General features: G+C 52.6%; 1 protein-coding gene across 1 annotated transcript in view; it reads right to left on the reverse strand.

The window, feature by feature from the left end:
* Positions 1-12,278: 12,278 nt before the first annotated feature.
* Positions 12,279-13,370, reverse strand: part of HTRA1 (HtrA serine peptidase 1) — a 49,475-nt gene continuing 48,383 nt past the window's right edge. Inside the window, exon 9 of the mRNA XM_037804606.1 lies at positions 12,279-13,001. Within this exon, the coding sequence (XP_037660534.1) occupies positions 12,833-13,001 (169 nt within the window). The 3' untranslated portion in view covers positions 12,279-12,832. The remainder of the gene's footprint in view (positions 13,002-13,370) is intronic.

Raw genomic sequence — 13,370 nt, forward strand, 5'->3', positions numbered from 1 at the left:
ACTTTGTCAGTAGTAGCAGTACTACTTGGCAAAACTCTTTCACCTGTTTTATTTTCATTTTCTCAAAACCTTTTGAGGTAGGTGGGCCTGGGATTAATTAGACCAATTAATAACAACAACACAACACAGAATTAAAGAGTCACAACCCAAGCACTGTGCCTCTCCCCTCAGGCAGAGCTGCTCATTGGCACTGCCAAAAATCCCAAGCATCAAAGCCTTACCAGGAATCACTCTTGGGCAGCCAGAGGCGGGGCGGGGCGGACTTCACTCTCAGGTAACAGAACTTCTCGAGCACGTGGATGTGATTGATGGAAGCCTCCCAGACCCCAGCGTCATCTCCTGAAGCCTTGGCCTGGGCGGTCTTCCCAGGTGCACTAAGTGCAAGATCAGTTACAAGAACAGGTGTTTCCCATCCAGGAGTTGATTTCTTTTCTTCTGGGGCAAATGAAGTGGGAGAATGGAGTCCCTTGCAGAACCCAAAGTGACTCTTTTAACTGGAAGATGACTTGGTCCTATTTGAACTTCTGGTTCTGTGCCCTGCTGCCTTCGAAGGTGATAGGGGTGGTTTAGGATGGAAGCACATTGCAAAAGGGGTCATTTGAGGACAGCAGAAAAGAGACCATGGTTGGGAGCGGGGAGGGTGTGAGGGAGCAGGTGTGGCTTGGAAAGGGTCAAGTGGCCATATTTGGCAATAAAACTGGCTCCATGTTTGCAAGAATCAAGACACTTGTGATGGCAAGTAATAGAAACTTGACCAGAACTGGCTTAGGCATAAAAAAGAAATCTGTTATGTGCATTCAGTGTGTCTTGTTGTCCCCAAGAGCTGGGATGCAGCTAGTTGCAGGAGTGAGTGGTAGACAGGGCTCAGACCCCTCTGGACTGTCCCCTTCTCTCCTCTTTGCTCCTCTCAGGCCATCTGCTTCAGTGCTCTCATCCCCTGCTGCTCACACTTCCTCATTCACCCCTTCTCTCTCAAGGCTTTTCTTCTTCTTAAGGAACTCTCAGGCTCAAATTTGTATCTGCTCCTTTTAAGAGACCAACAACCTTGAGCCTACAATCTCTGAGTTCCAACCTAAAAGGTCAACTAGTTGAAATGGAGCCCCTGACACTGTGTTTGAATGGCAATTTATATAAGGTTGAGAAACCGACAATTGTCTACATGGAAGAATGGGGGGTTCACAGGCAATGGAGACTGGGGGCAGAGCTTGGGGGTTTCGGCCACTTCTCAGAGCTTCTGTTGTCCTGCTCCATCAACTGTGCCAGGAGGCCGGGCTGCCTTGTAGAAAATGGTGACCTGGACGCCCACCGCAGTTTCCATGTGAATTGGGTGTCAGCAGTGGGGACACATGTGACAGCCTCCTTTTAAACATGTGACGTGCTGTGGTGTCAAGGAGGGATTGGATGGGTTCTGTATGACCCCAGCAGGCAGAACTGGGCTAAAAATGGAACTTACTGGGGCACAGATTTTTCAGTGAATCTAAGATTGAACTGCCTTTTGGGATAGTGGGCTCCTGGTGACTTAGGGCTAGAAAACCACTCCTTATGGGATGTCCTGAGTAGATTCTGTTACCAAAATGCCATGTTAGGTGCTTTCCCCTGTACTCCCTCATATGGCTCCACAACAATGTGTGAGAAAGCTATGACGATCGCCACTATACCCAAACCCCATCAATGTAACAGTTCATCACCCCGGAAATAGAAAAATTAACTGTGGTATATGCATGTGAACAAATACCATGCAGAAGTATATAAATGTCTATGTATGTGTGAGTGTGTAGATATAGATATCAATAAAGATGTAGATATAGAGATAAATCAATTGGGAAAGATCCCAAGCACAATGTTGAATGAAAAAAGAAAGTTGTGGAATAATACACGTGGCGCTTCTGTGTATGAAATTCTTAAGGCCCATATAAAACAATACCTATTGTCCATGGATATGTTTGTAATATATAAATGTATGTAAAATGACGCACCAATTTACTGACAGTGGGTTGCCCGTGGGAAGAATGGCATCGGGTGGAGGTCGTCAAAGGGAAGGTCACATATCCCTGAGAGGCGTTTCTTTTTTACTCACAAAAAAGCGGGTATAACAAAGTGTGAACAATTGTCAAATCCGTATGACTGTAACCTGGGCGTTTGACAGAGAGAGACAGAAACAAACCGGGACCTCGAGAGATTGAAGCATTTCCTCAGCATCACCTGGGAGCTTGTTAAAATGCAGATTCCCAGGTAGTGAGGGGCCCCTGACCCTGCGGCTGGACTGGTCACCAAGCCTGACTGACCCTCCTCCTTCCTTGCCCCGTTCTCTCCCCACTTTAACCTCTAATAACAGGGAAGGTCCGGAATGTCCAGGGAAACGGATGGGCTGCTCCGTGTTCTCCCAGAGCAGGGAGGGACTCTCACCAGGGCTGGAGAAAGCAGCGGCCACGGAAGAGCCCTTGGGGGCTTACAGGGTGTGGGCAGAATTGGTGGCAAATAAAGGTTCTCGACCTGGCAAGTGGTCCCCCTGGAGAAGACCCGTCACCTCGGTTCCCAGCAGCGCTTCCTGGGAGGAAGAGGGCCTAGTGTCAGAGGGAGGCTGACCTGATCTCCCCAGCCAGGGGTTCTCATGCCAAGTGCCTCTGGACCATCTGGGATGCCTGTAAAATGCAGGTTCCCAGGCTCTGCTCCCGGTGGGCCTGGGCAGGGCCAGGAACTGAAGCGTTTAACCAGCTCCCTCCAGTGATTCGGGGCCTCTCAGACCAGGTGAGACCCTGGGAACAATAGTGGTTTAAATCGGGCCCCAGCCTGGGGATCTGCATTTTCAAGGGGGAGTATATCCTGCTAATCTTCAAAACTGGGGGAAACACTTGGAACATAAAGAGAAGCAGGGAAGACAAATGCAGCACGAGAGGAAATGAACTGCTCAGACGAGAGATAAGGAATCATCAGTTGTCCTAAGTGATGCCACCTGCCCCAAAGGACGGGTCACCTGGAGAAAGCTGTCCTAGCCCCTCGGGCCCAAAACCAGCCCCCGATTTCAAACTACACAAAGCCAGGGGCATCAGGATGCTTCACAAAGAACAGGCAGGACACCGAGAGGGCGCCTGTGGACACTTCTCCACGGCGGCTCCGTTTTCATCATTCCTCGCTTGTTTCCTACCTCGAGCCCTGCGCGGCACCGGAGAATCCATGGATAAGGTCCCCGCCTGGCTTGTGTTTTAGCAGGAAGAACAAATGATAAGCGAACAAATGATCCCAGCTGGTGTGGACACGTAGCCGAAGGAGGGTCAGAGTGGGACGGACGGGACTCACGGACCTGACCTGGCACTGTCGGTCCAGCCTGGTGCAAGCTGCCCCGCCCTCGGCCGACTGGCACGGCCGTCCCCGCCCCTTACCTCTCCAGGTGTCCCTCTCTCGCAGCCCCGGGACCTCCCTGGAGTTCCTTGAGGTCACTTCACCCCCTAGTGGACACCCAGGCGCCACTGTCACAGCCACCCTTTTGAAAGGGACCTTTGCTTCTCTCCCGGTCCAATAATAAATATTTTCTGCATCTTGGGGCTCAGATGCAACACACCTGCCCTGCAGATAAAGAGGTGGCAGCCAAGGAACGCCAAGGATTGTTTCAAACCACCGGAAGCCAAGGAGAAGCAAAGAAGGATTCTACCCTGGAGCCTTCAAGCGAGCGTGGCCCTGCTGACCCCTTGGTTTTGGCTTCTGGTCTCCAGAACCATGAGACAGCAAACTTCAGCCACTGTGTTTGGGGTACTTTGAGCAGCAGCCCTAGGAAACTAAGAGACAAACCCACCACTGACGCTGTAACGGAACAACTCTACTGCTTCAGAGATGGGCCGATGGAAAATCACACTGCAACGGAAACAGGGTGTTCAGCTAGGAGGTCGCTAGGCATCAAACCAAGGGGCAACAGCCTTGCCATTAAGAGCACGAGCTCTGGAGCCCCGGACCCTGGGTTCCACAGCATCGGGCGGCCCTCCTCCTTGCTGTGAGAGCTCGAGCTGGTGGCTCAGCTGCTGTGCCTCAGCGTCCTCACCTGTGAAACAGGGAGCCGGAGGTGACCGGATAGTGATACACCTACAGGCCTCTCGGAGTGGTTGGCGGTGATGATGGAGGTGGACAAGGAGGAGGACTGGACACAACACGTGCAAAAGCTTACCTGACCCGGCGTGATGCATGTAACAGAAAACTGTCCCATGAAGGGTCCGTGCCTCTTTTCAGTTTTTCAACAGCATTTTAAACATTTATTTCGTGTAATCGTTGCTGATACTTGGCAGGGGTCATGTGCGGAGGCAATCACTTTCAAAGTTCTCTTAAGGCTCTAAAGGAAACAGCCGCCCTGCAGCAGGAAGGCCTCTCCTTGGCAGCTGCTCCACCCACCTCGTGATGGACACACCAGAGGACCAGCGGCCTCCAGTGTGAGCAGCGCAGGCAGCAGCGAGTCACAGAGACGGCTCCGAGCAGGCAGCTTGGCTCCCCTCAGAACCCAGCCCAGCACCCCAGCAAGGCCAGGACCGTTCCGAGGGGGCATTTCCAACATGTGGGATCGCAAGAGCCCAAAGCTGGCTTCACGTTTGGCAGTTAGATTCCTTTATGTAAGCTGCGATTTCATGATGTTGCCCCCGCCACATCCCCAGCCCCAAACAGGTCTCAAACTGAGAGGGGCCCTGCTCATCTGAGAGAGTTGGGGGCCCAGGGTGGACTGTCCACAGCCAGACACACCAAGAGGTGATTTGGGGGAGCTGGTTGGGGACACCTCTGTTGGGCATGTGGCTGCATCAGACCGGATAATACACATACAGCCCCGACCGCCATACACACTCGGTGTGGCATTTGCTGCCCCAGAGTATCGCAGATGTCCACAGGCTGGCAACTGTTTAACTTCCCACGACCTGACCCTGGCTGTCTCCTGGAGAACAGGAACTAGATGGTAGTGACAGAGGCAGTAAAGCAGGTGGAGGTGATCAGACCCACCTCTGGCACCTTCTGGCTCTGAAGCCGTAGGTGAGTTACTCAACCTCTCTGAGCCTTAGTTTCCTCACTTAGGGCTATTGGGAGGATTAAACAATACAAGCAAAGAAGTGCTTGTACCTGCTTACACATATTCTTGGAAATAGTGCAATAGTGCTTGTAGGGGTCTCTTATACCTTGTATACTGCCTCTAAATTCATTTTGAGTTGTCTATGTCACTATTACATGACCTTACTGTTATCACAGTCCCTCACTCCCTTGGATCCAGCCACACAGACAAAAGCCCACCCTCTCACAGCCCCTCCCTGCACCGTGGCAAAGAGGCCAGCTGGTCCCCCCCAAATATTAAGCGGAGCCTCAGCCTTTGTCAGTGCCAACATCTGCCCCGCTTCTGATCCCAGTGACCCCAGCAGGCCTCAAGGGACCCCAGTGGGAAGCCACAGAAACCTCACAGCCAAATGCATCCCCATCCACTTTCATGTTTTAATGTCTTGGTGCATTCTGGGGAGGAAGGGGTAGGGCTCAGAAATGTAACCACCACCTGTATCTCCAACAGGATGGTTGCCTGGCTCACTCAGACTGAGGCTGGCAGAGCCTCGTCTCAGGTGCCGTACCATGGACCTGCCTGGAGCTCGGTTGAGAATTGAGAGGTGGCATCTGGGGGTGGGTGGGGGGGATGCTGGGTTCCACTAGTGCTGTGGGCCATGGGGGTGTGGGTGAGCAGAGGAGCGGCACAGGGCCCAAACCCTGCGGTCCCTGTCTTAGACCTTAGCTAGTTCCAAAGTACCATCTTTCAAGAGTTCGCAGAGGTGAGGGTGTGTGGGTGGGCCACAAAGATGACCTTGGGAGATGGCTGCGGGAAGTACTGCCAAGTGAGGGGCATCCGGTACCCAGGCAGAGTGGAGCAGTCAACGGGGAAGGGAGGAGCTCCCCCTGGAGGTGAGGAGAAGTACAGCAGAGGGAGAGAGAGAGAGAGCGTGCACACGCGCAAGAGAGACAGAGACAGAGAGACAGAGAGACAGAGAGCATGCCATAGCGAGCGCAGGCTCACCTGCTTCAACCTGCCTGGGTCAGACAAAGGTTCTCAACCTTGGCTGCCTTCTAGACTCACCCTGGGATCTTCTCAAAATCCTGATGCCCAGGCCACACCCCAGAACAATCATATCTTAAGTTCAAGAGTGAGACCCAGTTATCAATTATCTTTAAAACTCCTCAGGTGATTCCAGTGTGCAGCCAAAGTTGAGAACTGCTGCCCTAAAGTTCAGGCACACGCCTGTAGAAAACTTAACAGAATTAAGTCAGGAAGGACTGGCTCAGTGGACAAAGGTTTGCAGTTAGGGCTTTCGGGCCCACTGCCTTGTCCTGGCAGCAAGAAGCCAAACGATGCTCCCCGTGGCTTGAGATCCTTGGGGAAATACAAGGGCCTGGGTTTGGAAGACAGTTTGTTGGAGCCCCTTTTGCAAATAAGATACTTACATCAAGAAGTTGTACCAAAAAGGATGTTACTGGGGCATGTGGTGGTTTGACACCCTCCCACCACTCCTTTACCTCAACAAACCCAAATCCTTCTCATCCTTCGAGGCCTACTTGCACTGCCACCTCTCAGCGGGGACTTTGCAGAACTCCAGAGCTCCAGGCTTTGTCTTGTTCCTGCCGAATCTCCAGGAACAAGGTATCCCAGAAAAACATGCTCTTACATCTAATCCACACCTGTGGCTGTAAATCCATTGTAAACCTTTTGATGAGGTTACTTCCGTTAAGGTGTGGCGCACCTCATTCAGATGAGTCTTAATCCCCTTACTCGAGTCTTTTATAAACAGAATGAATACAGAGAGAGAGAGCACCACAGAAGCAAGAAGCTGAAATCAACAAAACCCAGAGAGAAGGGAGAGACCAGCAGATGCCACCGTGTGCCTTGCCACGTGGCAGAGGAGCCAGGATCACCAGCGGCTGGTCTTCAGGAAGAAAGCATCGCCTTGATGACGCCTTGATTTGGACATTTTTTTCTCAGCCTCAAAATTGTAAATTAATAAATTCCCATTGTTAAAAGCCAACGCATTTCATGGTATCTGCTTTCAGCAGCCTAGCAAACTAAAACAGGCCATAAGAAAAAACAAACTAGAATATAGAATATAGAATGTAAGATTTATGTCAACATTACGTAAATATCCTTGTTTGTAGGAAATGTACATGGCAGTCTTATGTGTTCGAGGAGTATGATGTGTGCAGCTACTCTCAAATATTTGGAAAATAGACAGGCAAGCAGGGAGACAGACAGACAATATATGACAAAGGTAGAAAATGTTACAATTGGTAAGTCTGGGTAACTGGGGGGCAGGGTATGGTGGAGTTCTCTGTATGGGGATTATATTATTTTTGCAGCTGGACAGTTGCAAAATATGTGTTAAATTATTTCAAAATAAGTTTTTTTTGAAAAAAGTCATCCCCAGCTGGCCCTCCAAGTGCGTGGAAGGGGAGTCAACACTAATACAGAACGGGAGCTCCAATGGGACAGGCTCCAGAGCCCTGGTGAGGACCATCTCTCCCCAGAGAGCGGCACATCCAGAAGACATCGTGGGAACCATCTCGGGGGTCCATGGGCCTCCTGGACCACAAGTGTAGAGCTTCTGAACAAGGCCAATCTCCCATTAACAGGAAGGAAACTGAGGCCCCGAGAGGGGGAATGCCTTGTTTAAGGTCACCGAGCGATGATGGGACTAGAATCCGAGACTCACAGCCCACACGCTTTTCACTGTGCCAAGTCCACGTGCAGCCTGAAGAATATGTACTCAGTAGGTTTACTTAAATTGGCTCACTTAACAACTACAAAAATGGGCCCTGTATTAAACCAAAGGATTCAACCACTCATTGGTTTGATGATCTACTTATTTTTTTCCAGTAAACATGCAAAATATAACAGTACTCAGATAAAATGTGCTCACACTTGTACCACCTAAAACCATCCCGTGCACCCCATGGGTGAGCGGGTCATGCTCTGGGGAAGGCTGCTGCCTCCAGGCTGCCTCCTGGGGATCCCCTTGTCCCCACTTCTCCAGCCCCCTCCCAGGCCCAGGGCACTGCTGTTCCTTCACTTGAGACACCCTCCATCGCTCCTTCACCTCGACGAACCCAAATCCTTCTCATCCTTCGAGGCCTACTTCCACTGCCACCTCTCAGCTGGACCTTACAGAACTCCAGAGCTCCAGGCTTTGTCTTGTTCCTGCCGAATCTCTAGGGCCCACCGCCAAGCCGGCTCTTGGCGAGTTGCTGGATTCATGTGTTAACGGAATGATATGGAAAATGCTGGGGGTTCAGCCTGCCCCAGTGCTAGACGGGTTTCTCCGGTGCCTCTGGCCCCTCCACGTGGCTGTCCAACAGCACCTCCAGTTCAACCCCTCCGCATTGGATCCCTCACCTTCCCACCTGAACCACCACCCAGCGCACACTTCCTTCCAGGATAAGGCTGTCCCCAAGGACTTTCCCAAGCTGGACACTTGACTCCTGCTCTCCCAAACCTGGCTCCTCCTCATTCCTGCTGCTCCAGCTACGTCGGAGCCTCGTGATCTTGTCCACACGAAGGGGCCCTCGGGGCCTGTCAGACCTCGCGGCCACCTCTCACCCTCTCCAGGCTCCTACACACAGCCCCCAGAGTCCCCAGCACAAACACCAATCTGACCATATGACCCTCTTGGTTAGGGTCAGCCCCAAGGGGGAGGGGGGTGGCGTGTGAACCCCTGGTCCTCGGGGGCTATTCTACCACAGCCATCACAGCAGCCTCTACGACGGGGGTCCCTGCTCTGTCAGTCTACCCCATCTGAGAACGAGCCCCTGGGTGCCAGAGAGCATTTTCTTTTCTTGTGTGTCTAGGGCCAGGCTGGCTGAATGGTGGACGAGGCCCCCGGACAGTGCCAGCTTGGGTCTCTCTGCAGAACTGTCATTCAAGCTCCTCCCTGGGAGGCCTGGTCGGACACTGCGAATCCTCCAAACACTCTTCGGCACTGAATCTCATGCTTTTTTTCAGCACAGTGCTCCAGGAGTCCCTTACCCAGTGCTCTGCAAAGGCAGGACAGACAGTAGAAGCCTATTTGCCATCCTGGCATTATCCCACTCTGGGGACACTGTACCCTGACCTCACCTATAACCAATTCCATGAGAGGAGCCAGCTTTCAGAGTAATCTTGACCTGACCATTCACCCAGGCACACGTCCCCTTCCGCACAACAAGGCTTGGCCCTGACTTCGGTGGCCTTGGTCAAACTGGGCCAATCACCGTTGCCGGCCATTCCAAACGCCACCATCCAACAACTCAGGCCTGTGTAAAGGGTTAAGCAAGCACTCACAAGCCTCGGGCAAGTTCTTCAGTGTTCTAATAAAAACATATGCTGCTCTTCCCACACCCAGCAGACGAGAGCATTCCAGAGAATTTTTGGATGGAGAAACAGAGCCAGGAAAGAGTAGGATCCTGTGCAGAGCTGCCCAGCACGGCACCCGCTAAGCTGGACCTGGAGGGCCCGGTGAGGAGACGCCCACATGCTGGGGCGTCTCCCTGGCCAGTGCATCTAGGGATGCATCTTATAGGGCAGAAACAGGTCAAGCTTTGCAAACGTGCTTGCACAGCCCAGCTGCCATGATTGACGTCACTCATAGTTGTGCAAAAGCTGGAAGAGGAGAACTGGAGCACAGAGAGCAGAGATTACAAGAGCATCTGGCCAGCAGCTTGGGGAAGGGGAGGGAGCCCCGAGGAGACAAGCAAAAGGCACTGCTGAGCCACCAGCCTGCTCTGCTGTTTAAGGGACCATGGAGGGACCCAACCAAGCCAGGAGGAATTCGAAACCCAGCTGGGTGGTTGTGAGTGCACAGGCCCCAAAATCACCCCAGGCAGTAGCAGGAGATGAAGGAGGACCAGGAGTTTTGGTCCTAAGAAGATAAAAATGGGGCCAGAGTGCACCAGGGGGAGGCGGTGGGCTCAGAGCACTGGTGCAAAGGACCAATGACTGTTACTCCCCATTTTACAAAGGAGGACACTGAGGCTCAAGGACATTATTTAACATACATGTTGCTAAAATTTATTGAATGCGTACCAGGCGTTATAGATCAACTCAATCCCCACAACAGCCCTAGGAAAGTTACTACGATCCCTATTTTACAGATGAGAAACCAGCAAGCACAGAGAGGTTAAGGAACTTAACCAAGGTCACACAGTATACTGGGTTGAATGTTATCCTCCCCAAATGCAGGTCTCCCCGGATCCTCAGAATGTGTCCCTATTTGGGAATAGGGTCTTTGCAAATGTAATTGGTTAAGATGAGGTCACCCTGGTTTAGGGTGGGCCCTAAATCCAGTGCCTGTTTTCCCTATCAGAAGGCCACACGGAGACACGCAGGAGAGAGCCATGTGACGACAGAAAGGCAGATATTGGAGTGACGCAACTGCAAGCTAAGGCACACCAAGGACTGCCGGCAACCTCCAGAAACAGGAGAACACACAGAGCAGATTCTCCCTCAGCGTCTCCGGAAGGTAACGACCCTGCTGACATCTTGATTTCGAACTTCTGGACTCCTGAACTGTGAAAGAAGACATTTATGTTGTTTGAAGCCACCAGTTGTAGTCATTTGTTGGGACAGTCCTGGGAAACTAACACAGCCAGTAAGACGCAGGCACTGCATTTGAACCCGAGTCCATCTGGCTCCAAGGTGGTTGGCGCCATGCCACCCAGGATTTATGGGTTGCAAAAACCTCAGTGACAGCCCAAAGCATGCAGAAGACACAGCTGTCCCGAGAGGTCCCTGAAGGTCTGTGCACATGAGTATGGGGGGCCGAATATGCAGCCCCCACAGGGTCCCTTGGCCCAGTGCAGCCATGCACCCAAGCATGGAATGTGCCAACAATGTGCCACGCTGCCATGTCTGTGGCCCTGTATGTGACTGTAAGTGCAGGCCACATTCTGAACCCACCCAGAGCCCTGAGGACCTGTCAGGAGATGTTGCTGGGTGTTTACAGAGGATGTGGGCCATCTGGTCACCAGGCTCACTCCTCCCTGCGAAACCATCTGTCATCTCCAGAAAGCATGACAGGCCAAAGACAGATGGGCTTGGCCTGAGGAGTATGGCCCTGACCTCGAGGCTCCCCACCTGCGGCAGCACCTCAGCCCTGGTGACCACCCAGGGGAGCAGGCCCAGATGCAAAACACCTGAGGAGGGGCCCCTGAAGCCACGCACCATTCCAAGCATCATCCCCTCCAAGGGAGGAGGAGGGAATCAAGACACACACACCGGGAGAGAAAGGAATCACCGGCTCCACTCGGACTCTGCCAGGTCACCCAACCAGAGACCAAAAGGGACACACCAGCGTCGCATCAGACCCCAGGCTGCTCGACCGCCCAGTGTCAGTGGCTTGAGGGCTTGGATTAATTTGATTTCCCCGACATTCAGTCTGGCTTTTCACCTTCCAGAGCCTCTCCAGTTATGAACTGGGATCTGCTGGAAGGACTAAGCATGCCGTCTGGAGAGGTGACTCTCCATCCTCTCCAAGGCCCTCCTCTTACTGCAGACAAAGAGCCTTTTCCCCTCTGCTCTTGGAGTAAACAACCTCCTTCTTGTGTGTTCTCCTCACAGGGACCCAGGCCTGCGTAAACTTCCAAGCTGAAGTTTTCCAACAGTCTTCTTGGGTCTAGCTTCCCAAACTCCTGGAAAGCTTGGGTGGTGGAAGATTTGCTCACAAGCTGCTGAAGGATGGACTTCCTGGAGGACAAGTTGAGGGACGCCCCACCCCAAATTCCCCAAGGCTTAAGGTCCAGCTTATTTCAGATCCCAGGACACTTAAGGCCAGCTGTACCACGTGCATTCTGGGCACCCAGAACAGGGCGGTTCTTGGGTTGTGTCCTGATCGCCTGAACTGACACCCCTTCCAGAAGAGGCCCAGCTTCCCAAGGGATGTTCCCGTGAAGGTGGGCCTGAGTCTGTCCTACTCTGCACTGACCCCACAGCCCTGAGCGTGGTGCCTGGTGGAGAGCAGGAGCCTGGGAAATCACTGCTGACTGATGGCCTGGTGTGAGGGGTCAAAAGACTCTAGTTTGTAAAGCTCCAGATCAAGAGCAACTGTCCTCAAATCCTATTTCATGGAGCCGAAGCGGCCAAGCCACATTGCTAAATCCCTGGTAAATCCGGGGCATGATTTTGGAATAACCAGTAAGACCAAGAGCTCAAGCCTGAGGGGCCAATGTGGTTTCATGAAGAGCCCACGGCCACTGCAATCATTGCAAGAAGACTGCATGCAGCTGCTCACAGAAAGCAAAGGAAGCACGCCAGAAAACACTGTATGAAGAAGTATTTTAATAGCTCAAACTCAAAGGTCATCCGTGCTCCCAATTCTGCAGAAATCCCTAAAAGGCGCAACTCTGGCCTGTTTGGAAGCCAGCAGTCACCCCACCGTGGTCTCCGGGCATCCACTGCCTCTCGATGCTGACTCTGGGGGAAACAGAGTCACGCCCAGTCCCGTGCTGGCTCCCGTGGGCCCTTTCTCCCAACTAAGATTACATCAATTGCATTAGTTGGACTAAGTTGATGACTCGGTTAAAGGAGACAAACGTTGACTATCTATGCAGGAACAGACCAAGCTGGCGAAGAAGAAAGCACACTGCATAGCTGGGACTCGGGAGGGAGGAGCGTCTGCCTGCAGATCTGCGACATTACACTTGTTTTGCCTGCAAACTACTGAGAAGGCTGCTGCTGACCAAGGCATTTCCACCGAACAAGCAACATGGTGGTCCAAAGTCTTGGGCGTCCCGTGCCACCAGCTCAGAGTCACCAAGCGCCGTGCCCTGGGGAGTCTGTGGGGGAGACTCGAAGTCCAGCTCCTGCCCCAGCCTACGGGTCGATCTCTTCGGGAACCACTGTGATCATCACGTCTTCGTTGCCCCTGCGGACCACCATGCTCAGTGTGTTCTCCTTTCTAATGAGGTCGCTGACGTCGTTGGCAGAGACCACTGACTGTCCGTTGATGCTGATGATGATGTCGTTTTCCTGGAGACCGCCCCTGCAATGCAAAGGGGGACACAGATGAAGGGCACCAACTCCTCCCGGGCCACCTGCCATTGACTTTACGGTGACAGAGCTGCAGTTTAGAACCTCGAAGCCCGGAAGAGTCGGGGGTGGGTGGTGGTGAACTTATGCGAGGATGGTTTAAATCATCTCTCTTCAAGGTTTTTAGGCCAAATCATCAACTGTGTCCACTGCAGAAATACCTACTGGTGCTGGTATGGCCCCTTGACAGACTGTCCCCAAAGGGGTGAGGAAGTGCCAGGCTGGCAGGACCATGGCCCGCTTGCTGGTAAATGCAATGGCAACGCCAAGAGCTGTCCCCCAGGGGTGGGCGGAATGTGTCTATCACAAGGCACCCCCTTTG

Source organism: Choloepus didactylus, chromosome 15 (assembly GCF_015220235.1).
Source record: "Choloepus didactylus isolate mChoDid1 chromosome 15, mChoDid1.pri, whole genome shotgun sequence".
Classification (NCBI taxonomy): Eukaryota; Metazoa; Chordata; class Mammalia; order Pilosa; family Megalonychidae; genus Choloepus; species Choloepus didactylus.